General features: G+C 49.7%; 2 protein-coding genes and 1 long non-coding RNA gene across 7 annotated transcripts; 2 read left to right on the top strand and 1 right to left on the bottom strand.

Moving 5' to 3' along the window:
* The first annotated feature begins 8 nt into the window (after positions 1–8).
* Positions 9–14,093, top strand: LOC103349477 (peroxisomal ATPase PEX1). Its single transcript, XM_051853353.2, has 3 exons — positions 9–222; positions 597–740; positions 13,948–14,093. The coding sequence occupies exons 1-3, from the start codon at positions 94–96 to the stop codon at positions 13,972–13,974; spliced, it is 300 nt and encodes a 99-aa protein (XP_051709313.2). The 5' UTR covers positions 9–93; the 3' UTR covers positions 13,975–14,093.
* Positions 2,123–27,599, bottom strand: TMBIM7P (protein lifeguard 2). 5 transcript variants are annotated; one of them, XM_051853344.2, is made up of 10 exons: positions 27,082–27,599; positions 24,937–25,202; positions 21,918–21,996; positions 19,513–19,566; positions 18,182–18,272; positions 14,837–14,874; positions 14,671–14,758; positions 10,670–10,759; positions 8,793–8,840; positions 2,123–6,901 (listed from the first exon to the last, which is right to left on the bottom strand). In XM_051853344.2, the coding sequence occupies exons 1-10, from the start codon at positions 27,099–27,101 to the stop codon at positions 6,749–6,751; spliced, it is 927 nt and encodes a 308-aa protein (XP_051709304.1). In that variant the 5' UTR covers positions 27,102–27,599; the 3' UTR covers positions 2,123–6,748. The 5 variants fall into 5 exon arrangements, with proteins under 5 accessions (XP_051709304.1, XP_051709310.1, XP_051709308.1 ...); XM_051853350.2 differs by having other exon boundaries at positions 24,937–25,198; positions 27,363–27,597; XM_051853348.2 differs by having other exon boundaries at positions 24,937–25,198; positions 27,104–27,597.
* LOC138845902 (uncharacterized) lies at positions 15,943–18,374 on the top strand. Its single transcript, XR_011383219.1, has 2 exons — positions 15,943–16,215; positions 16,780–18,374. It is a non-coding gene; the product is annotated as an uncharacterized lncRNA (long non-coding RNA).
* Positions 27,600–27,701: the final 102 nt, after the last annotated feature.

The following is a 27,701-nucleotide window of genomic DNA, read 5'->3' on the forward strand; positions in this document are numbered from 1 at the left end:
GATCGATGCTCTCGGGCTCGATGCCCTCGGCCTGCCGGGGCAGGGGTCACATGCTGGCTGTGGTGGGAGTGGGCAGAGCCGCGCAGCGGGACGATGTGGTGCGACGGTCGCCCGGCGGGGTCGGGGGCCGGCGGGGCGGCCGTGACTGTGGTCTTCACCAACGCTCGGGACTGCTTCCTGCACCTGCCGCGGCGCCTCGTGGCCCAGCTGCACCTGCTGCAGGTAACGCGCCGGCCGCGGACGCCGGGCCCCGCACGGTCGCCGGGCCGCGTCCAGCCCCTGAGGGGGTCCCTGGGGCGGTCTGGGGGTCTCCTTACCCGCCCCGCCGCGTCCGGAGCAGCCCCAGGCCGGTCACTGGCCTCTCCGCTCAGGACCCAGAGCGACGTCCACACGGGCTGCTGTGAAGTGGTTGAGGCCGCTGGCGGTGCTCCGACGAGGGTTAGCGGCCTGGTTCCGCCCGCGTCCGCGCAGCCCCGGGTGGGGAGGGTCGCAGGTGTTGAGGCGCTGACGGACGCGGCCGCGGCGCCGCGCGTGCAGGACCCCGCGTGGGCCGCAGCCGGGCTGAGACCTTTCTCTCCCCGGTCCCGCGTGCACAGAACCAGGCCGTGGAAGTAGCCTGGGGCCGGCAGCCCGTGTTCCTGAGCTGGGTGGAAGGCCGGCGGTTCAGCGATCCAGGCGAGAGTGTGGCTGAGATCAGCCGGCAAGTGGGGCGGACACTCGGACTCGCCGACGGCGGACAGGTGAGCACGCGGGGGCTGCGGCGAATTCTGGGAACGGCGCCAGAGCCGCGACCACAGCGCTCAGTGTTGTGTTTTTAGTGGACGATAGATGATAGCAAACGCGTATGCTGTTACACTGATAGTCAAGTAACAGTAATTCTCTTGTCGTTTGCTATGCTGCTACCTTAGTTTTGTATTCTGTCACCTCTGTTACTGTTTACAGCCCTGACCATGTGTTGTTCAATTCCTTTTCCTTTATGAACAACTGGGTTTTACCCTTGTTTTCTTTTTAATTTTTTTATTTGACAGGTATAGTTATAGACACACAGAGAGAGAAAGGTCTTCCTTCCGTTGGTTCACCCCCCCCACCATGGCCGCTACGGCTGGCACTGTGCTGATCCCAAGCCAGGAGCCAGGTGCTTCCTCCTTGTCTCCCATGCGGGTGCAGGGCCATCCTCCACTGCCTTCCCGGGCCACAGCAGAGAGCTGGACTGGAAGTTGAGCAACCAGGACTAGAACGGGCGCACATACAGGATGCCAACGCCGCAGGCGGAAGATTAACCTAGTGCACCATGGCGCCGGCCCCTACCCTTGTTTTCTAACTTCCCATTCTGTTGATTACACATACCAATTCTACAACTGAAGGTTATTTTTCCACTTTTTCAAAGTAGATTATTTATTGGAGCTGGTGTTGTGGCTTCATGGGTTAAACTGATGCCTGTGTTGCCAGCAGCCCATATAGGTTCTGGTTGGAGTCTCAGCTGCTCCGGTTCTGATCCAACTCCCTGCCAGTGTGCTTGGGAATGCATCGGGGATGGCCCAAGTGTGTGGGCCCCTGCACTCACGTGTTAGACTTGGAGGAAACTCCTGGCTCCCTCTGCCCAGTTCCGGCCATTGGGGGTGAACCAGGGGAAGGAAGATTCTCTCTGTCTCTTGCTTGCTCTCTAACTCTCCCTTTTTAATAAATGAAAAAAAAATCTTTAAAAATAAAGAAATGATGTAAAACTCTTCTCATGTGGAAACAGCTTAGTTTTAGGAATTTCATTTCGTTTTTTTTTTTTTAAGTTTTTTTATTTATTTGACAGTTACAGACAATGAGAGAGAGAGACAGAGAGAAAGGTATTCCTTCCGTTGGTTCATCCCCCAAATGTCCGCTACGGCCAGAGCTGTGCCAATCCGAAGCCAGGAGCCAGGTGCTTCCTCCTGATCTCCCACACGGGTGCAGGGGCCCAAGCACTTGGGCCATCCTCCACTGCCCTCCTGGGCCACAGCAGAGAGCTGGCCTGGAAGAGGAGCAACCGGGACTAGAACCCGGCGCCCATATGGGATTCCGGCTCCGGAAGTGGAGGATTAACCAAGTGAGCCAGGGCGCTGGCCCCAGGAATTTCATTTTGAAGAGTCGCGTGTTTCGTGGCAGTCTTGCTGCTCACCGGTATTATCTGGCAGTTCTTCGATGCAGAACTCCCCAGGGCATTACAGAGCACTCTTGCGGAAGTGCTGTCAGGGAGCTCCTTGGCAGGTGCGGGTTTCATTTAGGATATTCGTGTTTGCCTCTGCAGAATTGGAGCTTCACGGGCGTGTCACTGAGAATTTGGGTGTCTTGGAACTAGACCCTGTAAGTCAGGAGTGAAAGGAAAGGAAAACCGGGCGAGTTCAGGATATCTAAGCCTACAGTGGTGTGGACCATAACCTGCATTTACAGTGCAACTGTCACCCCTCTGTTCACGAGTTCTCCCTGACCCCGGAGACTGTATAACCATTGTGTGGTAACTCCCTGCTCGCTCTCCCCCGGCTGCTGATGACCACCATTCTGTTTTCTGTCCCTATGAATTAGTCTCTTCTAGATATTTAACGTAGGACAACGCTTGTCTTTTTGTTTCTTATTTCACTTAACAAAATCAAGTTTCATCTATTTTTTAGCAGGTATCAAAAAATTGTTGCTTTTTATGTCTAATATTGCATTGTATATATACACCACAATTCTTTTTAAAGATTTATTTATTTGAAAAGCAGAGTTAGAGAGAGGGAGAGACAGAGATTTTTCATCAGCTGGTTCTTTCCCCATGTGGCTGCAACAGCCAGAGCTGGACTACTCTGAAGCCAGAAGCTTCTTTAGGTCTCCCATGTGGGTGCAGGGACCCAAGTACTTGTGCCATCTCCTGCTGTTTTCCCAGATGATTAGCCGGAAGCTAGATGAGAAGTGGAGAGGCCAGGACTTGAACTGGCGCCTATATGGGATGCTGGTGCTGCAGGTGGCGGCTTTTCCCGCTATACCACAGTGCCGGCCCCACAGCATGGTTTGTTTACGGATCGATCTGTTGCCAGACACTCAAGTTGTTTCCACCTTTTGGGCTGTTGCGAATTGTGCTTCTCTGAGTACTGATGTACAGTTCCGAATCCTTGCTTCCAGCTCCTTGAAGTATGTGCCTAAGAGTGGAAATGCTGAATAATAACGTGGTGAACCCCATAAGGAACCACCAGGCTGTTTTTGATGACAGCTACGTCAGCATTTGCTTTTGAATGCTTTTACCTTTCAGCAGTGTATGAGGGTTCCAGTTTCTGCAAATAACAGCTCTTGTTGTTTCCTGGCTTTTTTTTTTTTTTTTTTTTTTTTTTTAAGATTTATTTTATTTGAAAGACAGAGTTACAGAAACTGGTAGAGATAGAGAGAGGTCTTCCATCTGCTGGTTCACTCCCCTGATGGCCGCAGAGGCCGGAGATGCACTGATCTGAAGCCAGGAGCTTCTTCCAGGTCTCCCACGTGGGTGCAGGGGCCCAAGGACTTGGGCCATCTTCTTCTGCTGTCCCAGGCCATAGCAGAGAGCTGGATCAGAAGAGGAGCAGCCAGGACTAGAACTGGCGCCCATATGGGATGCCAGCACTACAAGCCAGGGCTTTAACCTGCTGTACCACAGCACCAGCCCCCCGGCTTTTTTGGTAATAGCCATCTTAATGAGGGATGAGCAGGATTGGCACATTGTTAATAGAGTGACGTAGTACCTCTTAGGTGATAAGACTACCCGAGTCTGGTGATGGGTCTTTTTAACAAATTTAACTCTTTGCAATCAGATCTTTATTTAAAATGATGATGGAGGCCAGCCCTGTGGTATGGCGGGTTACCTGCTGCACCAGCATTTCATATGGGCATCGGTTCGAGACCAGGCTGCTCCACTTCCCATCCAGCTTCCTCCTAATGCACCTGGGGAAACAGTGGAGGACGACCCAAGTCCTGGGCTCCTGCACCCATGTGGGAGAGCCATTAGAAGCTCCTGGCTTATACCTGACCCCAGCCTGGTCATTGCAGAGATTTGGGAGTGAACTAGTGGGTTTAAGATCTCTGTCTCTTCTGTCTGTAACTCTGCCTTGCAAATAAACATTCACAAATATTAATAATGATGATATTGATGGTGGTAGTAATGGTTGACGTCACTTCTAGATTGTGTTATTTGGTTACTAACTAACTGAAATAATTATTTTTTGATAAGTTGATATTTTTAATTACTTAAATCAAAATTTACCAAATTTTAATAAACATACATTGGTTTGCCCTAGTTGTTACCTGGGGATTCAAGAATAAAAGTAACTGCAAGAATGAGACTTACCACAATACTTTTTAAACTTTTTAATGAAGATGGGTTATGTGTTCATGTTGATAAAATGCAGAGTCTAAAGCAGAGGGCTCATGGGGCCACAGCACCTGCCCCCACACAGCTGCTTTGTTGTTTGGCTCTGTGCTTTATTATGACAATGAACAGGAAGAGACATAAGAATACGTTCGGGCCTCTGAGCTAAAAGTAATGTTGGTGCTGCAGAAAGGAGAGTAACTATTGCTCCCTTTGGTTTGTGCTTCTCCCGTTTACTTGGACACAAGGTCATGGAGGAATCTCCTTCATACCAGATTTCATGAACAGGGCTTTGGAGTAGGTCTCCTTATCTTGTAGTTATGCTATTAACAATGAAGCTGTTTAATGACTTTGCCACAGATCCCAGTTGGAAAATAAATATTGGGTAAAATGGAGAGATGCCCTACAAAGAAAAGGCGGGGTTGTTTTTCCCACTGAAGTTGTACTCTGAGTCGTTTGTGTTTGTCTTTGTGCTTCATACCCAAAGTGGTTGGAGTTAGTGAAGCTTATGAGGATGCTGCCAATTGTCTCTGGCTGTTAACCAACTCCAAGCCCTGTGCTAACTGTAAGTCTCCAATACAGAAGAACGAAGGCTGCAATCACATGCAGTGTGCCAAGGTAAGAGGTTAAATAAAGAGGGTTTTTTGCAGGCTTTGTAGTCGGAATCTCAGTTTAGTTGGATTGTCAGTCCAAAGCAGAAATAGTAAAAGCATAAACATCTTGTTGGGTTTCAGATAGGATTTAGGAGATTACATTCTACATTCCTTGCTGAATAACTTAATGGTTGGTATATTTTGCTAAATTGTACATTCACCATGAATGTAAGGGTAGGCAGTGGAAAGAAGTGGTCATCAAAGAAGGAGGTACTTTTCTCTGAAGGGAGGAGAGAACTTCCACTTTGCTTATAGCCTTGTTTAAATACTGATGGAGTCTGTGGGTTCAAAAGGCTTCCATAGCCTAGGCATGTACTCATGTCGAGTACATAAGAGTGTTAACTGTTAAATTAACAACAGGAGTCACTGTGCAATAACTTCCAATGCAGAACCTCTGTCCTCAAAGAGTTGTATTATAATTATGTCTAAGTGCTCTCAAAAGATGTATCATTCTTGGGTGCTTCTTTAAAGTTAATTAAGTTTCTAAAAAAAATAAAGTGAAATTAACTTCAAGATGCAATGACTTTGAACAGCCCTTTTTTTGTGCAAATTGTTGTACTCTTTACTTAGCAAAAGTTCATTCAAAATGATCTTAGTGGAGAATGGAACTAGGAATGGGAGAGGGAGGAGGGGCGGAGTGGGAGAGTGGGTGGGAGGGCAGGTATGGTGGGGAGAATCACTATATTCCTAAAGTTGTATTTAGGAAATGTATGAAGTTTGTATTTCTTAAGTAACAGGATTTTTTGAGGGTGGGCCGGGGAAGTAAGGGTAGGCTGGGGCTGGCGCTGTGGTCAGCAGGTAAAGCCGCTGCCTGCGGTGCTGGCATCCCACAGGGGTGCTAGTTCGAGTTCCAGCTGATCCCCTTCCGATCCAGCTCTCTGCTGTGGCCTAGGAAAGCAGTAGAAGATGGCCCAAGTGCTTGGGCTCCTGCACCGTGTGGGAGACCTGGAGGAAGCTCCTGGCTCCTGGCCTCAGATTGGCTCAGCTCCAGCCATTGCAGACATTAGGGGATTGAACCAGCAGGTGGTTCTCTCTGTCTCCCTCTCTCTGTAACTCTGCCTTTCAAATAAATAAATTAATGATTTTTAGAAAAACATAAGTTCATTTAAAAAAAATAAAGTAGTAGCGGACTTCAAAGGAAGCCAGTGGTCCCCAGTAGTCAGAGGAGGTGGTCTCTGAGCCACGCCCACAAGTGCAGGAGAGACGGTGACAGTAGCCGCTGACACTCTGCCGAGCCCTTCGTGTCCATTAACTTGCTTCATCCCCTCGAAGCCTGGCGGGGAGATACCAGTATTCCCTCTCATCTGACTCGAATCCAGGGAGAGGCGGAATTCCTTGGTTTATCTTATTCTTAATAATTGCTAAAATATTCTGTTACATCCGAATCAGAAGCCGAAGTGAGTGTAGGTTTTTTAACCCACTTTATTCACATTTACAGTTTCCACTAGTGCCTAGAAAACTTCAGCAAACTAATGAGCATCTTACAAATGTTTATGAGAATATGATTACGGTGTACATCCTGGAAATTGGAGACATCAGAAAGTCTTGCTATGTGACAACGGAATTAAAAATACAACAGTTACAGCTACCATCTACTGAACACTTGGTGTCTTTGACAGAAAAATAAGAATTCTTAAATTTTTTTAAAACTGAGGGGCTCACGAGCGGTCGCCTCTGCATGTCTGAGCCTGGCAGGACCTCACAGGTGCTCCCTCCTTCCCTCTTCTCAGCACAAGCAGCCTTGGCCTCATGACTACCGGCCCAGACCAATCAGTTGCAGAATGAAGAGGAAAAGGTTGATGATGTCCAGGTAGATGTTCAGGGCAGCGAACACATACTCTTCGGGGTCCAGGTCGGAATGAATATGGCGCCCCCCCACCATCAGCTGCACATCCATCACCAAGTACTTGAAGAAAAGGAGGAACAGTTAGCTGCGTAAATGGCACCTCTCTCTCAAATAAGTGTCCCAAATGAGCTGGAGAAAAATTATTTGAGTACCAAGAAAAATATTACAGAAAACCACTTTGTGGCTGTGCTATTCTTTTTTTTTTTTTCTTAAAGTATTTATTTTATTTGAAAGACAAAGAGATAGACACAGGGGGTCTCCCATTCTTTGGCTTATTCTCCAAATGCCCGTGATAGCTGGGGCAGAGCCAGCCCAAAGCCCAGAGTCGGGTACTCAGTGTGGATTTTCCATCTGAGTAGCAGGGACCCAAGTGCTTGAGCCGTCATCTGCTGCCGTTCAGGTTCTGCAGTAGCAGGAAGCTGGAATCAGTAGGTAGACCAGGACTAGCATCCAGACACCCTGATGCGGGATGTGGGTGTTCCGCGTAGCAGCTTAACTGCTGGTGACTGTGTCACTCATCAGTGCCTCGGTCGCTCATGATGTCCTGAGTCTGTGCTCCGTAAAAGCAAGTGCTCAACCTCCCGAGGCCCAGGACACCAAAACCCTTGAGCTTTCCAGCCCCATCAGCATTTGGACCTTGAGTCAGGGATGAGGTCCAGGTGGACCAGGTGGACCCACAGACAAACTGCAAAATGCCTGTGTTTGTGGCCTTTTACCCAGGTTCTTTCTGAGCAAAGAATGAAAATAAAGATGGCTCCTGGACATTTGATCCACATGGAATCATAATTCTGACTTCTTGGGGCTTGAGGTGACAGCAGATGTGGTCGTTTGGGGATGGCTTTGTGATTGTGTCACCACATCCAAAATGAAAGGAGGAGAGGGGCTTTGAGACTAAATAACTCCCAAGTAATCATTTCAGCCCGGCTGAAATACAGTTATGATACAGTTGTGAGTTCCTAAAATACCAAGAGGAAATAAGTCAGCGGACCCTCTCTGATGCTGGGGTTTGTGGCCAAGTGACTGGCCCCAGGCAGCATTTGAGGCAGAAAAAGAAAACTAACGCTCGGCCCCTCCTGTCCACACTGACACTCGGAGTCCAGTGCTGGGAAGCTGAGCCAGACCCCCAGATCCGCTGGCATTCGGGAGAATTCTTGGTGTTTTAAAGATTCTTTAATCCATTTTAGGACACTGTCTAGTGCAGTGAGTCTGGCATCCGCTCTCCTGGGCTGCTGGTTCCCACCTGGCCTTGTAGAAATGAGAAGGAAGGAGCGGACAGCTGCTGGAGAGGGGCAGTTGGCCTAGCGTATGGGATGCCCGCTGCCCCATCCGAGTGCCTGGGTTTGACACCCACGTTCAGCTCCCGACTCCAGCTTTCTGCTGATGCCTACTCAGGGAAGAGCAGTGATGGCTCCAGTAACTGGGTTCCTGCCACTCATGTGGAAGACCTAGGCTGAGTTCATGGCTCCGAGCTTCAGGCTGGTCACTATGGGCCTCCCCCAGCCCCCACCCAAGTTACTTGATTAAAAAAAAAAGTTATTGAGCACATCTTGGGTAGCCTCATTCAGATTCATTACAGATGTTACTGAGCACAATGTGTGAACAATCCAATTAAGGAAGATAAGATTTACCTGAGCCTTGGAGAATGGAAGAAAGAACAGTGTAGTGTCTGGCAGAGAAGGGGGTCAAACATGAGGCAGGGACGGGGAGAGGGCATCTGGTGTCTACATCCCAGGTGGAGTGCCTGGGTTCAAGTCCCCCGCTCCACTTCCAATTCCAGCTTCCTGCTCATGCACACCTTGGGAGGCAGCAGGTGATGACTCAAGTCGTTGGGTCCCTGCCACCCATGTGGAGAACCTGGGTTGAGTTCCCAGCTCCCAGGCATTTATGGAGCGAACCTGCAGATGGGAGAGTGCTCACTGGCTCGTTCTCAGAAAAGGGGAAATGGACTTACAAATGAGAAGATCAGAGTTCCTAGTCCAGCATACAGCAGATGCAGCCACTGCAGAGAAAGGAGACAGCGTACACAGCGTTAAGATCGGGGTTTGGAATAGCGAGACGGTTCACCGGGGTCACTGCTGTCAGAAAGGGACCGATATTAAGAAAGTTCTTTAACAGCATCTACTCAATTCCAGGCAAATGCAGGCAGAGCTGGCATGCACAGGCCAAAGGTGAGGCCCCCTGTGGGCACAGGATGCAGAGGTGGTGCCCGACATCGGAGGGGAACACGCATCAGCTCTTCAGGGTGAGGAAGTGGTCCTGGGAGGCAGGCAGGAGTGCTCTGCTGACCTGGAGCCAGCCGCAGAGTCTGGAGACACAGTTATTTCCGGACCCCGCCAACAAAGGAAACGCCTGAAAACTACAGGCTAGAGGATTCAGAGCTGTGAGTCACACAAGTGTGCAGACTTAGAATAAGGCCCCATTAAAGTCTTCCATTCAAATGTCTGTGCAAAGTTATTGATTAGAGATGTTTGGGAAAGGAAATTCAGAACAGGAACTGAAAACCACACCCAGAGATGCTGTAAGGACCTACGAATCCACCTAATAAATGCTCATGCTATTGCTACCAATATCTGGTACCGTCCACAATGACTCAGAGAGCTGCCTTTTAATGCGAATCTTCCCAACACCTTTGAGTTTACCTCTGAAATATGGGTGCCACCTCCTTGCTGTTAAGCCTAAGTGATTTGTGAAGCTAAAGAATCAGGACTGCTGCTTATGTGTGAAGATCACGCAGCAAGTCCACGTGTTGCCAAGGGAACTCTGGTTCAGTATTTGGACCACGCTGGCCTTGGGGCTTTAGTCAAAGGCTCAGAGGCTCCAGCCAGTGGTCCGTGGGCCTGGACTACTGCAGTGTCCACAGACGGACCACGCACAGACGGACACCACGGGTCCAGATCGTATCTCTTGCTGTCCGTTCCTCCGCTCATTCTGCCCACGCACAGCGCAGTGTGGTGGACACAGCATGGACACTAGGGCTACACAGATAGTCTCAATGCCTCTGCTGCCCCTTACCATCTGAAGAAACTTGGGTGTGTTTTTTAACTTCTTTGAGATTATTTTCTTATCTATAAAGTAGCAAAAATGCATCCTTTTCAAGACAGTTGTCAGAGGTTCGTGTGATGCCTGCGTGAAAACACACGGGCATGGGCGAGTGTCCAGTATCTACCAAGCACTCAGTGGATGGAAGGAAAGAGCCGGAACTGCAAAGCCAGAAGGCTGCTGCCGGAAGTGCCCGGACAGGCCTGTCTCAGCCACCCCTTCTTCCAGACGAGCTGCAGCCGCCCGCATGGCAGGAGTGTGACCCTCCCTGTGGGCAGATTCACCTCCAGGCCCTCTCGGGAAATAACAGCTGTGCTCACCTAGCACAGGATCCCCCACCCACGGCTCCTCCCAGCAACCCCTTCCACCAGGAAGGGCCCACAGACCTGCAGTCTCCAAGGGAGAGAACTGACCGTGGCTGGTTGCCCTGGGAGCCACTGGTTTGGTTAGGTTAGGCCATGGTAGCTACCACTCAACCTCTGGCTGGGAGTGGCGGGGCTCTTCTGGGAAGACTGCAATGGCCAGCTTCAGTTCAAGGACACCTGATGGCCTTGCTCAGCCTCCCCAAGGACACACAGGCCTGCACCCTTCCTTCCTCTTCACTTGGGGTCAGGGGTGCCAACATGGCCTGACAGCTCTCCAGCCTTCCTCGGCCCCCTTCTTTTCTCTCAAATTCCTTGCATGTGCTGTCCTGCCACTTGTCTGTGTCTCGTAGGACCCTAACTGACACGGTGGCACCTCACTACATGTTCCAGCAATTCTGAGGTTTGCAAATGAGATCCCACTTACATACGATCGGACGAAGATTAAGATGATCCCGTAGGCCATCAGTACAAAGAGGAAAACAAACAGCACCCCGTTGAGCAGAGTGAAATCCCACTGAGAAAACAAACAGCACACAAAACACGGGGTTATCTTCTACAAGGAATTTCAGTATACCTGGAGCTGCTCTCGTACCTGCGTGGACAGAAGCTGCCCATTTCTAATAATTCATGTTTGGCTGAGAGAACTTTGGAAAACCATTAGCCATACCACGTGAAGATTTCTCCATAAAAATGCGCTGTGGCACAGTGGGCTAAAGCCCTGGCCTAAAGCACAGGCATCCCATATGGGCACTGGTTCTAGTCTTGGCTGCTCCACCTCCCATCCAGCTCTCTGCTATGGCCTGGGAAAGCAGAGGAAGATGGCCCAAGTGCTTGGGCCCCTTCACCCATGTGGGAGACCTGGAAGAAGCTCCTGGCTCCTGGCTCCTAATCAGCACAGCTGCACTGTTGTGGCCATTTGGGGAGTAAACCAGCAGATGGAAGACCTTTCTCTGTCTCTTGCTTTGCCTTTGCCTCTCTGTAATTCTGTAAATCTTAAAAAAAAGTTACAGGGGCTGGTGCTATGGTGCAGCGGGTAAAGCTGCCACCTACAGTGCAGTAATCCCATATGGGTGCAGGTTTGAGTCCCAGCTGCTCCACTTCCGATCCAGCTCTCTGCTGTGGCCTGGAAAACAGTGGAAGAGGCCCCAAGTCCTTGGGCCCCTGCACCCGTGTGGGAGACCTGGAAGAAGCTCCAGGCTCCTGGCTTCAGACTGACCTAGCTCCAACCATTGTGCCCACGTGAGGAGTGAACCACAGGATGGAAGACGGACTCTCCCTCTCCCCTTCTCCCTCTCTCTCTTCCCCCTCCCTCCCTCTATAACTTTGTCCTTCAAATAAATAAAATAAATCTTTTAAAATCACAGGGACTGTGATTTGCTACAGGAGAGAGAGAAGGTAGATGTATAAATGGATTGACAGGAGACAAGTTGACAATTTTTGAAGCTGGGTAATAGGTTCATGGGGGCTTAATGCTATTTTGTATTTCATATTTATAAGAAATTTCCCCCTAAGAGCCTTCCCTGTGGTGGAGTAGGAAAATGGCACCAGCATCCCTGTGGGCGCCAGTTTGTATCCCAGCTGCTCCACTTCTGATCCAGTTCCCTGCTAATGTGCCTGGGAAAGCAGGGGAGGATGGCCTAAGTGCTTGGGCCCCTGTACCCATGAAGGAGACCTAGAGGAATCCCTGGCTCCTGGCTTTGGACTGGCCCAGCTCTTGCTGTAGTGGCCATTTGGGGAGTCAATCAGTAGATAGAAGGTTCCTCTCCCTCCCCTTCCTTCCCCCCCTCCCCCTTTCTGTAACTCTGACTTTCAAATAAATGAATAAATCTTTAAAAAAATTGAAAAGGTAGATTGAAGAAGTAGAATATAAATTTGTATGTATTATATAATCATAATTATTCATATTTTTCAAATGTGGGTGGGGCATGACAGAGGTTAAGATGCCGCTAACCCCTCGATCCCATACCTGAGTGCATGGGTTGAAGGCCTGCTAGGCTTCCACGTCCGCTTCCTGCTATTACACATCCTGGGAGGTAGCTCAAGTACTTGGGTCCCTGGTTCATGTTATAGTCCTCCTGGACAACGCAGGTCTGGAGCGCAGTAAATCTGGCCTGTGTCAGGGACATCTTAAACTTGCTCCTCACTGGCAGATAAAAGATGTGACAGTGAGGAGGCTGATTCAGATGGGGGCTCTGTGTGCCCTGATCAGGTTCACCAAGAACTTTAGCCTTCGGAGCCCAGAGCAGGCAGTAACTTGGGGACCCAGGCGACTGTCATTTGGGGACAGAAATGGGTCACAGCTTCTCTGCCCTCTATCCCCCTCCTTGGCAGGTGCCTTGGGCTCCCACAAGCAGCACTTTTATTCCCAGACCCCACTGTTGACAGAAAAGCAGGGAGAAACGAGACTGAGGGACTGAGCACATTAGAGCCACGCAAGACTACCCTTCGGGGCGGGCGTTGTGGCTTAGCTCTTAAAGCCGCAGCCTCGTACGCCAGCATCCCGTGTAGGCGCCACTTCCCAAACTGGCTGCTCCACTTCCGATCCAGCTCCCTGCTAATGTGCCTGGAAAGTTAGTGGAGGACAACCCAAGTGTTTGGGTTCCTGCACCCACATGGGAGACCTGGAAGAAGATCCTGGCTCCTGCCTCCTGGCTGTGGCCTTGGCCCAGCCCTGGCCATTGAGGCCACGTGGGGAGTGAACTAGTGGATGGAAGATCAGTCTCTTTCTCTAGAACTGTTGACTTTTAAATACATAAATAAATAGGTAAATTAAAAAAACTACTCAGTCTGAAGAAACAGTTTCAATTTCAACCATGGGATCCAATTAAATTTAAAGCAAACAGACATTTCCCCTTGCTAAGTTGGGGTTCACAAGGAAACTCAGGCTGGTTGTGTGCTGTTTCTTCTGCTGCCCTTGGTTGAAAGTGACTTTTGCAAGCCCCACTACAAAACTTCAATAGGAAACAATGTTGTCTAATTGAACATCAGTTCAGCTGCCCTTCAAAGTCATCCAAAACCATCTTTAAAATATTTTCCAGTATCACATTCCTCTCCCCACAGCACCTCAAACTCAGATTCTAGGTCACCTGCGACTTAAATTCCAATGGGCTATTGAAAATATGCTCACATTATAGAAGATTTTCACTTGCCTTCTCTTAATTTGAAAGGCAGAAAGAGAGAGAGAGATGGGTAAGAGAGATTTCCTGTCTGCTGGTTCACTCCCCGAATGCCCACAACAGGCAGAGCTGAGCCGGTCTGAAGCCTGGAGCTTGGAACTCGGTTCGGGCCTCCCACATGAGTGGCAGGGGCCCAGGTACTTGATTCGTCACGTGCTGCCTCACAGGGTATCATCAGCAGGAAGCTGGGGCAGAAGCAGAGGAGTTGGGCCTGGAACTGAGGTACTCTGATCTGGCCTGTGGGAGTCTCACGGGGACTTAACCACGGAACCAGACACCCTCCCCTGGAAGATGGTAAATGGCTACATGAATCCGTGCACTCGGCACCGGCTCACCCCTGCATTGCAGGGTGGCTTATCTGTTTTACAGAGGCTGGTTTTTATGGATGAGCAGCTCGGAGGTGGCAAATGCTGATCTTACCATGGATTAACGTTAGATCTCCGACTCTGGATGCAGTCTGACTAAATATCTAGTAGACCCTCTGCCTCGCTGACACTGCTTTTTTTTTCTTTCTTCTTTCCACCAGGAAAAGATTACAATTCTGCTTGTGTAGATCTTCCCTGTGATATGTTTCAAACAATCTGGGAAAACACACTCTCTTCTGGGTTAGTTATTCAACTCACTGAGACCAGCCCAGGGACACGACCAGCAAGGACTGCTGAAAATCTCAGGTAGGTGAGACACAGTCTGATTTCCAACTTAAAAGGAATGATCCCAAGTGCTGCAGTGTTCTCTGGGGAGTCCTCCCTCTGAGCCTCCTGAGCCATGCAGCTTCTTACTTTTTAAACTCCCTGTGTTGCTCAGGGTCCCAGCAGGGAAAAGATGGCTCACTTAAGTAGGACAGTGTGAGGGGGGCTGGTTGATAAAGGAAAGACCTACAGAAGTGTCTGCAAGCAGGGGAAATAGCTGGGGTAGTGCTAGGCCCAAAGGGAAAAGAGAGGGAGCAGGTACAGGGGCCCAGAAGGTGATTCACACAGTGCAATCCGGTGTGGAATAGAAGAGACCCCAGGGAACTTGTTCTGAGGAGGCTGTGGGAATAGATAACTCTCTCCTCTCTCCCTCAGCCTTCATCTAGGGCTCCCCGTGGGCCAAAGCCCATGGAAAACCCAAGTCCAAAGGCAAGAGGGCCATGGAGTGAGGCCCCCAGGACAGCAGCAAGTGGGGAGTTGGGGAAGCAGGAACCAGGAGAGGCAGAGGGACCCACGCCGCACACACACTCAGGACAGAGATGGGTCTCCATTGTACTCACTTTTGTTTGGAGAGCGAATAAAGTGAGCGCTAATGTCACCAGAGTGGTCGCTGCTGTTGCCCACAGCACTTCCTCTGCCTTATAGTAGCTAAAACCAGAGATTGTGATTATTGTCCACACACGTTCCCAAAAAGGCGCACAAAAAGGAACTGAGTCAAAGACTTACACTGATACGGCTCCCAGGAGCAGCCCTTGAAGAAATGTCTGAAAACAAAATTCACAGTCAGTCATTAAGCTGCTCCCCTGGGGCCCAGAATGTAGAGGGGGGGCCTGGAGGCCAGTGGGGGTGTTCTCCCTGGCACCCACAAATCTCTTAGAACACAATGATACCTTGAACACAGTCAGTGAGTCCATTGTGTATTAATTAGGGATGCAGAAACCAAGGTCAAAGTTTGGTTTGTAGACCACAGAGTCGTTGATCAAACAGGGCCATCCACACTTCATGTTCCCATTTTATCAGGGCAGGACCCGCATTTCTACAAACGTGTCACCAACAGTGTGGGCACTGACATTTTCTATAGTGCCTGCCTGAAATAAAATCCTTCTTCTAACCTCAGACACTGGGTTAGGATTGAGACCTTCTTAGCTCCAGGCGATGGGGCTGGAGCAGTCGGGCAGGGCGTGGGCCACGCCTGTAGATGCCAACCATAGCTTCAGAGGAGAGCCGCTCTGGGACAGGAGAACCCCGTCACCCCACAGAGCCAGAGCTCAGGGGGCAGTGTGGGAGGGAGGCAAGGGCTGAGAGCCAGCAGGTAACACCAGGAAGGTCACCAGGGACACATGGGGCCCATGTCGGGCTCCAGGATGGCATAGACATGGTGTGAGGACTTCAGCATGCAGTGGCCACAGGCCCGCAGCCAGTCCCCAGTCTGTGGGATGCTCCGGCAGAGCACACCCCGGCACTTGGCTGACTCCCTGGTCCATGGGAAGAGCCGGGACAGCCTCGTGCAGTCTCAGGGAGTGAGGACCAGGACATAGGCAAAGTGCAAGACGGCTAGGCTGGCTTTGGGCTTCTCCAGTGGCCAGTGATGGGCTGGAGTGGGGGCTGGGAGAGCCCCAGGAGTCCCTCAGGTTGCCTCTGAGTTCCCACACCTGGGGAGTGTGCCTGCTTTGTTACCCTCACTAAGCAGCCTTCTATTCCCGTTCCAGGAAAAAAGGAGACGCCTCTCCCCCAAGCGTGAGGCAGCTACTGGGCGCTGGCGTCTTTCTCCTCTGCTAACTCAAGTGCTTCCCGCTTGTCCAGCTCCAGCAGCACGGGAAGGAGGGGTGAGTGCTGGGAGTGGCGTGCAGGGAGCTGGGGCCTGGGAGGAGAGGAGGAGAGGGGGTCCTGGAAGTCAAAGCTGCCGAGGACTTCGAGGGCTCGGAGCTTGGGCTCCAGGGCACAGAGCCTCTTTGAGAAGGCGAGCCAGTCTCCCACGTTTTCCCTGAAAGGTTTCTCCACATATTTCCTGACTCTTGGGCAAGACGAGAGGAGTCTACAAAATAGAGCAAAATCTTGGCCTTTCTCTGTGCCCCTGTCTTCCCCTGATCTGAGACTGCTCTGAGGTAAACACCAGCGAGGACAGATTCCCAAAGATAACTTGTGTGTCCTCTTGAAGTAAACATCAGAACCACGACTGACTGACTGACAGAGAGGTGAGGTGAGGCAGAGAGAGAGGTCTTCCATCCAGTGGTTCACTCCCCAGCTGGCCACAACGCCAGAGCTGGGCCTATCAGAAGCCAGGAGCCAAGAGCTTCTTCTGGGTCTCCTACACAGGTGCTGGGGCCCAAGCATTTGGGCCATCTTCTGCTTCCCCATAGCTGAGAGCTGGATGGGAAGTGGCGCAGCCAGGACTACAACCAGTGCCCATATGGGATGCCAGCACAGCAGGTGGCGGCTTGACCCACTAAGCCACTGTGCCGGCCTCCATGGCCAATTTTTAAAAATTAGAAAAGTCACACATTTCTGGGAAAATAGCACCCTCTCTGCCCCAGCATCTTCCTGGTGTGACCGCTCACGGGGCCTTGCTCGTGCTCAAGGCCAAGGGGGCGCAGGTGCGCGTGCCTTGCTGCGACTTGTGACCAAAGCCGGCCACCACCTTCATCTGAGCCTGTTTGTCCTGCCGTCAGACGTCGCGCCAGTCTGTCTTCTCCGCTGTGGGTCTTTGGATCCACTCCTTCAAGTCGGACTGGGAGCCAGAGGAGGAGAGGGTGACGAGCAGGTGAGCAGGCGCCCTCCCGGGAAGAACCGTTCACTGGCCCCGTCCTGCGTCTCCTTGGGACAGCTCTGGATTCCCCCCAGAGCAGCCAGACACCCAGGGAATTCCCATCCCTGGACTTGGGCGAGCCCAGGGCCTCAGGGAAACGAGAGGCAGGTGGAAGGGAGTCGGGGATGGGTGCCTGGGGCTCTGCGGCCCTGGGCTGGGCTGGGCGTGAAATGAGAAATAAGGATTCCATTCAGGTGTAGGAAATGGCAGCGCTGGGGGCTGGCAAGACCCTGGGGGCCCCCACGGTGGCACAGGGAGGAGCTGGCTGCAAGGAACGGGCCTCTAGGTTCTGTGCGGCCCTAGGGGCACTGGGCGACAGATGAGGGGCAGCTGTGTCGAGGCCTGCGGGCCAGGGTCACCACAGAGAGGCACTGGGGGTCCAGGACCTGGAACCAGCGGCCAACGAGGAGAGCCTAGGCGTGGAGCCCCCAACGACAGCTCTGTGGCCGGGAAAACCTCCTGACTCGATATGCGAATGGGACGAACCTGAGCTCGGACACGACTCCCGCTCCGGGTGGGACTTGAGGCAGAAGTAAAATACATGGGGTCAGCGCTGTGGTGCAGAGTTAATGCCCCAGCCTGCAGTCCCGGCATCCCATATCGGCGCTGGCTCGAGTCCCAGCTGCTCCACTTCCAGTCCAGCTCTCTGCTATGGCCTGGGAAAGCAGTAGAGGATGGCCCAAGTGCTTAGACCCCTGCCCCCACGTGGGAGACCAGGGGGAAGCTCTCAGCTCCAGCCGTTGCTGCCATTTAAGGAGTGACCCAGTGGATGGAAGATCTCTCCCTCTGAAATAAATCAATCTTTAAAAAAAAAGGAAGAAAAGGATTCTGTGACTGTTGAATTTGTTATAAATGCAAAAAGATGATAAAATATTTAAAAACTTGCTTTCTTAAAAAAAGGAAGCAAAATACACGTTACAAAGCAGCACACGTTTCTGGCCATGACTTTGGAAGTGGATGCGGAGCTCCCTCCCGGTAACAAGATGCATTTGCGTTGCCCGGTGGGGCCGGGAGCCGTTCCCGCCCGCAGCCTGAGTAGATGCAGGTCAGCGCAGGAGCCACTCACTGTCCCAGAGTTGCTGACAGCGCGCATGTAGTACACTGACTACCCGTGACAGCCAGAAGTCCGCCGAGAGTGTGTTTCACATAATTCCCACCTGTGCTATCCCCCTGGAAGTTTGCACAATAAAAAGAATGAGTTTAATAAAGTGACAAAATCTATTTCAGAGGGGAACTACAACTGGTGCCTAACATGGCTGACTTACGAAGAATCCCAGGAGAATGTAATTGGCAGGCACCTGCCTGCGCAGGTTCCCACAGCAAGCCAGGATAATCAGTACGGCGAAAAATGCTGGGCTGCAGGACAATTTAAAGCCACGTTAGTTGTTGCAGTGGTTGTATCAGTGTTATATTAGATGTGTATATATGACATTATCAAAATAAATATTAGAAAATAAACACAAATGTTATCTTCTTTTCTTAAAGGATTTATTTTTATTTGAAAGTCAGAGTTACATAGAGAGAGGGAGAGATAGAAAGTGAGATCTGCCATCTGCTGGTTTACTCCTGAGATGGCCTAACCAGCTCTGGGTAGGCCAGGCTTAAGCTGGGAGCCAGGAGCTTCTGCTTCTCCCGTGTGGGTGCAGGGGCCCAAGCACCTGGGCCATCTTCCTTTGCTTTTCCAGGCCACAGCAGAGAGCTGGATCCAATGGAACCGGTACCCAAATGGGATGCCAGTGTTGCAGGTGGCGGCTTACTCTTGTGTAGCCAGGAGGTCTACCTTAAAATTAACTTTTCTCATTGTCATCTACAGATAGCTTATGCAATATTTTGAGTTTTTGTTGTGAAATAATTAAATATTCACAGGAATTTACAAAGGAACCAAGAGGCCCTGTGAAAATTTTACTATTTTCTCAGTGATTACATCTTACACATTTGTAATTCATTATTACACCCCTGATTTGACATGGGCTCATGGCATAGATATAGTTCCATGTGTGTAGATAGATGGAACCGCCACCATCACAATTGAGTCACAGTGATCCAGACAATAAAATACATCAATATGGGGCCTGCATTGTAGTGCAGTGGGTTAAGCTGCCAGCTGTGACACTGGCTGGTTCCAGTCCTGGCTGATCCACTTCCAGTCCAGCTCCTGGCTAATGCACCTGGGAAACAGCAGAAGTTGGCCCAAGTGCTTGGGTCCCTGTCACCCATGTGGGAGACCCAGATGGGGTTCAAGGCTCTTAGCTTTGGCTTGGCCCAGCCCAACCCTGCCTAGCTGTTATAGCCATTTGGGAAGTGAACCAGTGGATGGGAGATCTCTTTCTATCTCTGTATCTCTGCCTTTCAAACAAATCTTAAAGAAATCATCAAAGACCTCAACAACATTCATCAAACAAAAAAATCAATAAGACCTCCTTCAAACTACCCTTTGTAGCAGCACCCATACACATTCAGCCAAAAGTCCTGACAACTTTGTTTTCCGTCTCTTTAATTTTGTGATTTCAGGAAGGTTCTACCCTGTTTTCATTGTGAAAGGACCTTGGTCAGTAGGTAACAAACAACCTAGTACATTAAATCCAAGGATACTTACAAGATTGCATAGGTGAACCAGGGGTTTTCAAGCACCCAAGTTTTCAGAGCCTGCCTGTTAAAAAAAAAAATTTAATATCATTTTACAGAATAAACACATTTTTCTAACTAACATTATATTTAGATAGACATGAAACAACCATAGGACAAGAATGTGGGAACCCCTAAATGATTAATAATGACAAGCAGGGTATTATTAATGACCAGTTAGTTAAACAGGAAGGCATTGCCCCTCCTAAAACAGACAGATTTATAAAAAGATATCTTCATAGGTTGTAAGTCGAACCTGGATATGTGCAAATGTCCCAATGAAGCTGTTACTTTGAAAAATACTGAGGGACAGATGTTTGGCCTAGCCCTTAGCTGGGTAGGACGCCCACATCCTGCATTGAGGTGTCCTCCCTCTGGGTCCTGACTCTGACTTCTTGCTAATACACACCCTGGGAGGCAGTAATGATGGCTCAAGTAATTGAGCTCCTGCCACCGAGGTGAGAGACCTAGATTGATTTCTTGGCACCCGGCTTCCATCTTCTGGCTATTGTAGGCATTTAGAGTGTGAACCAATGAAAGAAGGTTTTCTGCCTGTTTCTACATCTCTCAAACTTTTAAAAAATATTTATTTATTTATTTGAAAGTTAGAGAGACAGAAAGAAGGAAAGACAGATCTTTCATTGGCTGGCTCACTCCCCAAATGACCGCAATGACTGGAGCTAGGCCAGGCCAAAGCCAGGAGCCAGGACCCCTCTTCAGGTCTCCCACGTGGATGCAGGGGTCCAAGGACCTGGGCCACTCTCTGCTGCCTTCCCAGGCACACTAGCAGGGAGCTGGATTGGAAGTAGAACAGCCAGGACATGAACCCGTATGGGTTGCTGGCACTACAGGTGGCAGTCTAACCCAACATTCCACAGCGCCGCCCCCGCCTCCAACTTAAAAAAATTAAATGCTGATATTAATATGTGTGCTAAGCAAACGAAATCAACTCCTCATGCATTTTTTACATGAATATAAATTCATAGGGTGTTTCATAGGATGTGTTAAAGCAGCAACGGAGCATCATCCTTCAAATAGCTTCTGAATTTCACGGTGTCACCAGCCTCCAGGGTCCTTCTAAGCTTTCTTTCCTTATCTGGGTTTATCTACAAAAATAGCTCATGGAAAATGTAAAAAAAAAAAAAGCATGTCCAAAGTAAGAATAAGAAAAAACCCTTGGCTTAGAAACAAAGTAGAGTCCAGTATTGTGACAGAAGGTTAAGCCACTTCCCAAAGCAGCATCCCATATGGGAGTGTCAGTTCAATTCCCAGCAGCCTCTCTTCCAATCCAGCTCCCTGCTAATGTGCCTGGGAAAGCAGAGGAAGATGGCCCCGGTGCTTGGGCCCCTGCCACCCACATGGAAGACCCAGATGGAGCACCAGGCTCATGGCTTCAGCCTAATTCAGCTCTGACTAATGCAGGCATTTGGGCAATGAACTGGGGGATGGAAGATCCCTCTCTGTTGCTCTGCCTTTCGAATAGATAAAATACATTTTTAGGAAAAAAAGAAAGTCAAAATAAAATTCTAGGAATCTACCCACCCCGCCTTGGGTCTAGGAATTGCAGAAACAAAGCTGTGAAAATGTTACAGCTAGGGCCAGCGTTGGGACATAGCCGGGCAAGCTGCTGTCTACGATGCTGTCTTCCCATTTGAGCGCCAGTTTGTGCCCTGGCTGCTCCACTTCCAATCTAGCTTTCTGCTAATGTGCCTGAGAAAGCAGGGGAGGACAGCCCAAGTGCTTGGGACCCTGCACCTACATGGGAGACCTGGAAGAAGCTCGTGGTTTCAGCCTGGCCCAGCCCTGGCTATGGCAGCCATCTGGGGAGTAAACTAGTGGATGAAAGATCTCTCTCTCTGTTTCTCTCTCTGCCTCTCCCTGTAACTCTGCTTTTCAAATAAATAAGTCTCTTTAAAAGATTTATTTATTTGAGAGGTAGAGTTACAGACAGAGGGAGAGACAGAAAGAGAGGTCTTCCATTTGCTGGTTCACTCCCTAAATAGGCGCAATGGCCAGGACTGGGCCAATCAGAAGCAAGGAGCCTCTTCTGGGTCTCCCACGTGGGTACAGGGTCCGTCCCAAGCACTTGGGCCACCTTCTACTGCTTTCCCAGGCCATTAGCAGACAGTTGGTTAGAAAGAGGAGCAGCCAGGACACAAACCCTTGCCCAAATGGGATGGTGGCACCAGAGGCAGAGGCTTAGCCCACTAAGCCACAGTACCAGCCCCCCCAAATCTTTTTTTTTTTTTTTTTTCAAGAAAAATTATGGCCCATGAACGATTAAGAAAAAAGAATATACATTTTTAACTATCAAAATTAAAAAAGATTGAATGTGATGAGGTCACATTTAATTCCACACCAGGCATGAAAACTCACCAGAAGAGGAACAGGCTGATAATTAACGCAGTGACTAACAACTGAGCAGACAGGATGAGGAACACTTTCACAATGAAAGCTGAGGAGACAGAAGCATTGTTTTTGTTACACAACATCCAAAAGTAAAACTATAACCATAGCGACCTGTGTGATAGCTGGTGAGAGGGAGGATGGGAAGGCAGTGCTGGGTAGCCACGGGTGGAGTGACGACAGAGATGCGGGCCTGCAGAGCCGTTACAGAACACGCAGGCCGGGTGCTTACAGCTGCGTCCCGAGATGTCAGGGCTTGTCTGTGAGAGCACCAGGCTAGGGTATTTAACGCCTTATGGTGTGTGCCCCATCTGCTGGCTCATCCCCCAAACGCCTGCAACAGCCAAGGTCTCCCAAGTAGGTGGCAGGGACTGAAGACCTGGGTCGCCATCTGCTGTCTCTCAGGGACATGAGCAGGGCGCAGCGTTGGAAGCAGAGGTGTGGCTTGAATTCAGGCACTCTGATATGGGACATCAGCATCCCAAATGGTGTCAGACACCTACCCTATAGGTGTGAATCTTTGCGCTCACCAATTGGGAAATGATTTCTTAGATGTGGTACCTAAAGCACAAGCAATGAAAGAAAAAAAATGCATGTTTTGGATTTCATCAAAAATAAGGGAAAGTGTTTGGCACATTGGTTAGGATGCTGCTTAGGACATCTGCATCCCGTATCACAGTGCCTGGTTCAAGTCCCAGTGCTGCTCCCTGTTCCACCTTCCTACTAACGCACAACCTTGGAGGCAGCAGATCCTGGTTCAGTTGGGTCCTTGCCACCCATGTGGGAGATTCAGATTAAGTTCTGGGCTCCTGGCTTAGGCCTGGCTTGCCTGCTGCAGGCATTTGGGGAGAGAACCAGAGTATGGGAGATCTCTGTTTCCTGTCTCTCTGCCTTTGAAATAAATAAGCAAACATTTAAATCTATAATACCACTTTACACACTTGAGAACGAGCATAATGAAAAAGACAATAACAAGTGTTACCAGGGCTGGCGCTGTGGCAGAGCAGGTAAAGCTGCCGCCTATAGTGCTGGCATCCCATATGGACACTGGTTCCAGACCCGGCAGCTCCACTTCCAATCCAGCTCTCTGCTATGGCCTAGGAAAGCAGTAGAAGATGGCCCAAGACCTTGGGCCCCTGCACCCGCGTGGGAGACCCAGAAGAAGCTCCTGGCTCCTGGCTTCGGATTGGCGCAGCTCAGGCTCATGCAGCCAGTTGAGGAATGAACCAGCAAATGGAAGACCTATCTGCCTCTCCTTCTCTCTCTTGTGTAACTGTGACTTTCAAATAAATAAATCCTTAAAAAATATATACTAGATATCATGGAATTGCACACTTAAAAGGGGGCAGTTTTGAAATTTGTAAATTATGAAACAAAAAAAAAAGAAAAAAGAAAAAAAAGAAATTATGTCTGCCTACAACTGCTTCAAAAGATTGTCTTCATAATCTTTGTCTTAAGTCCATTGTCGTAAATCCACTGTCCTGCTAACTTTTCCTTCCCACCCTCAGCACGCTCACCTTTTTATACACTGTATGAGCGTAATATTTAAAAGTGGGGAAGGCCCACCCTCTGGCCTCTGGGAGAAGCAGATACAAATAATTAACGTCAGTGGGGAGGCTTTACGTAATTTTCAGCTGTCCCACCTCCAGCCTCATGTCCTCAGCTGTGAACTGGTAATAAGATGACTTCACTTAATGAAGTTGTTGTAAAAAAATGCAAGCATAGTTCTCTTGTGCAACACCCATGGAAGGCTAGCATCCGAGGCAGGGGAGGCTGACTGCTTCCTGGCATCCAGCCTCTCCAACCTCCTAGGCATCTGACCCAGCTCTTGTTGAGGGTGGCAATGGGTCCAGCTGGAGACGCGGCGGGGCGGGGGGAGGGGGGGGATGGGACACAGAAAGGGTCAAGGACCTGTCCTTGAAAACTCTTGGCTGTGGCTTCTGGGTTAACCTTTGAGAGGAGGTCAGATTTGTCTGACTCTGAGGGGGCACTGATCCATGTACAGCACCCCCTCGGAGCTATCAGGGCAGAGCCCCTGTGTTGGCCTTTGTTGTCTCTGGGCTATCTCTCCAGGAGCCATCTCTCCAGGCAAGGGTGAGCTAGCAATGAGGTTCAAAGCTCACAGTCCACCTGAAAGTTGGCCAGGTCCCAAGAAGGCCCGAGAGTGACAGAGTGGACATCAAGGACCTGCAACATTAGCCTTGAACAGCAACCCTTGAACTTATTTCACGAGACAGGAAAAAAAAATAAACCCTCATTTAAGCTACAGTTTCTTAGCCTTCTATTATTCACTGCTGAATATATTTCCTAACTTTACCGAGTTAACATCTAGGGCATTGAAATATGGTTTTTAAAAACTTAAGCCATGGCGCTACGGCTCACTAGGCTAATCCTCTGCCTGCGGCGCCGGCACCTCGGGTTCTAGTCCGGGTCGGGGCACCGGATTCTGTCCTGATTGCTCCTCTTCCAGTCCAGCTCTCTGCTGCGGCCTGGGAGTGCAGTGGAGGATGGCCCAAGTGCTTGGGCCCTGCACCCACATGGGAGACTAGAAGGAAGCACCTGGCTCCTGGCTTCGGATTGGCGCAGCGCCGGCTGTAGTGGCCATTTGGGGGGTGAACCAATGGAAGGAAGACCTTTCTCTCTGTCTCTCTCACTGTCTAACTCTGCCTGTCAAAAAGAAAAGAAAACAAAACAAAACTTAAGCCAATATTATGTTATCATCATTTTGTAGGTGAGGAACTTTTACAATCAATGACTAATTCATACTTCCAACAACAACAACAAAAACAAACCAGAAGCTGTTCACCATGTGTTCTTTTTAGATTTCTGAACGCTCTGGACAGCTTGGGAACAGTCTGTTACAACAGCCCCATGTCACGTTTCAAGATAAATCATGACTGTAGAACATTAAAGACAAGATGAAATCTTTTCCAACAATCCACATTGTGGCAGCATTGAGAACGGTGCTCGTCCTAACCTCTGTTCTCACCTCTGCGGACGTTTCTGTCAGAGAATGGACTGGATGAAGTCCTGTTGCTGCTCTCTGCATTGGTGTCATCTGAAATTTGTACCACGTAGCTATTCTTTGGCTCGTTGGTCTTGGAGCGTGGATTCCTCTGAGCTTCTTGTGGGTAACTGGAAGTGGAGGGCTTGCCAGATTTGGACTGGACGCTCTTGTCTGCTGCTTTCCGAACCAGATGCTGATAATCTCCGGCACTAAAGTCTATCGGTCCACTTACCTCCACGTCCATCTTCCTGGAGAGGGAGAATGTCAGTCACATCCCTATGATGCTACCTTTACAACCGCAGCATCCTCATAGCATTAGATGATGCTTTCTGAATTTGAACTGCCTTGGCTCAATGCCTACCATGTTGGTGCTTAATAATCACTTGTTGAATGAGTGATGAACAAATACTTTTTAACATGAGGCCTCTAGAATAAAAACACAACCCTGGGGGCTGGCACTGTGGCGTAGCAGGTAAAGCTGCCTCCTGCAGTGCCAACATCCATATGAGCGCCAGTTTGAGTCCCAGCTGCTCCACTTCCGATCCAGCTCTCTGCTATGGCCTGGGAAAGCAGTAGAAGATTGCTCAAGTCTTGGACCACTGCTCCCATAAGGGAGACCCAGAAGTAGCTCTTGGCTCTGGATCAGCCCAGATCCAGCTGTTGCAGCCATCTGGGGAGTGAACCAGCGGATGGAAGACTCTCTCTATCTCTCTCTCCCTCCCTCCCTCCCTCTCTCTCTTAACTCTGCCTTTCAAATCAATAAATAAATCTTTTTAAAAGAATCCTTGGCCGGCGCTGTGGCTCAATAGGCTAATCCTCTGCCTTGCGGCGCCAGCACACCAGGTTCTAGTCCCGGTCGGGGAGCCGGATTCTGTCCCAGTTGCTCCTCTTCCAGGCCAGCTCTCTGCTATGGCCCGGGAAGGCAGTGGAGGATGGCCCAAGTGCTTGGGCCCTGCACCCGCATGGGAGACCGGGAGAAGCACCTGACTCCTGCCTTCGGATCAGCGCGGTGTGCCGGCCGCAGCGCGCCGGCCTTGGCGGCCATTGGAGGATGAACCAACGGCAAAGGAAGACCTTTCTCTCTGTCTCTCTCTCTCACTGTCCACTCTGCCTGTCAAGAAAAATAAAAAATAATAAAAGAAATGCTTAGCAGATCTGGGGACCCAGATGCCTTACAAAAGGATTCCAAGAAATCTGAAATGCAAAATGATAAATATCTTTATAAAAACAAAATGCAAAAAAAAACTTTATAAAATTTCACATACCGTATGAAGAGCTTTAAGCAGGAAAAGATGGGCAACCCAATAAGAAAATGAGAAAAGAACACAAATAGGCAATTCACAAAGGATTTAAAATGGTGAAATGCCACATTTTGTGTAAAAGGTTACAGAGAGAATTCTCAGAGTTGCAAGGGTATGAAGAAATGCACAATCCAGGGCCACCATGGGCCTTGTGTGGGCCCTGCCCTCAGGGGTCTTCTCCTTCACAGAAATAATGGAAACTTCATTTCTGACTTCATTGCCATAAAGGTGAATATAATCCATCTGGATTTGTTTTATGTTATATATTCATCATTGTGGTCCATTTTTCTCTCCTGATATTAGAAGAAATTAAAAATATTCTCATGGCCCCTAAAACTCTCCTGGGCCTGGCCCTGTGCCTGGGGGGTGAGTCTGCCTGGGATAGCCTCATGGGGGTAAGTTTTTGGGGTAGGGCAATTTAGCAGCATCCATCAAAATTCACAAGTGCGTTATTTGTACCCCCAGTTACATTTTCAGGAATTTGTGTGACACAAATAGACAGAGATACATATATGAAGAAGTTCATGGCATGGTTCATTATTTATGAATGCAGAAAATTTAAAGCAATCCAAGTACCATCAGCATGGAAGTGGTTAAATTAATTTGGCACAGGAAAATGCAGATAAGTATGGACTGGTGTGGAAGGCTGATTGTGATAGACTTTTCAGTTTAGACAAAGAGTGATATTTAGTAAGATCACATTAATGTTTTATACACACGCACGCACACACACACAGATTGGGAAGATAGACTACGTACGTCATCTCCAGGGTTGGAGAGGACACTATGAGTGTACAAACTTTTACAATGAGCAGTTGTTACTTACATAATAACAAAAAAGCACATACATTTTTGAAGAGGAGAGGCAGTCTTTCCCTTTTGGATGAAGCCTGGAGCCCCTCCAAGGAAAGCGATCCTCACTCAACGCAAGGCAGCACTGGGAGAATTCAAACACCCAGGTGGTCTCTCCCCACTGTGTCCTGCACCCCAGCAGGGGAGGGCAGCACGGTGGCCAAAGTGCTCAGAAACAAAGGACAAAGGGGCAGCCACACTTTCCTCCTGAAACTCCAGCTAACTGGTGCCTGATTCACAAAAGGAGACTCTCACCAGGCTTCTGGGCGCTTGGCCACCCAAAGAACGGGCAGGCGCTGGGGCTGGCAGCAAAGTTCTGAGCGACAGTTAGGGTAGTGGCAGTTGGAGCACGGGGTGGGCTGGGGCCCCTGCTGCCTGGGAGACGGGCTCTTAGGTCCAGCCCCATGTGTGGAGCCTCACATTGGTCAAACAGCTGCACCAGTGCCCTGTGTGCTGCGTGTCAGGGACACCTACGTCCAAATCGCCAAGCCAATGCCATCTCAGCGAACAAGAGGCTCCCAGGGGACCTGGCGTCCTCACAGCCCTGCCCAAACCTTGTCATCTATTTCTCCCAAGCACGATGCTCAGGAAACC

This window comes from Oryctolagus cuniculus, chromosome 16, assembly GCF_964237555.1.
Source record: "Oryctolagus cuniculus chromosome 16, mOryCun1.1, whole genome shotgun sequence".
Taxonomy (NCBI): Eukaryota; Metazoa; Chordata; class Mammalia; order Lagomorpha; family Leporidae; genus Oryctolagus; species Oryctolagus cuniculus.

Coding starts and splice junctions, on each gene's coding strand:
- TMBIM7P (XM_051853344.2), bottom strand. CDS start 27,101: ATGTGCTTTTTTGTTATTAT. Junction 25,203..27,081: donor ATGTGCTTTTTTGTTATTAT/GTAAGTAACAAC, acceptor CTCCCTCTCCAG/GAAGATGGACGTGGAGGTAA. Junction 21,997..24,936: donor TGACAGAAACGTCCGCAGAG/GTGAGAACAGAG, acceptor CTGTCTCCTCAG/CTTTCATTGTGAAAGTGTTC.
- LOC103349477 (XM_051853353.2), top strand. CDS start 94: ATGTGGTGCGACGGTCGCCCGGCGGGGTCGGGGGCCGGCGGGGCGGCC. Junction 223..596: donor CCCAGCTGCACCTGCTGCAG/GTAACGCGCCGG, acceptor CCGCGTGCACAG/AACCAGGCCGTGGAAGTAGC. Junction 741..13,947: donor GACTCGCCGACGGCGGACAG/GTGAGCACGCGG, acceptor TCTTTCCACCAG/GAAAAGATTACAATTCTGCT.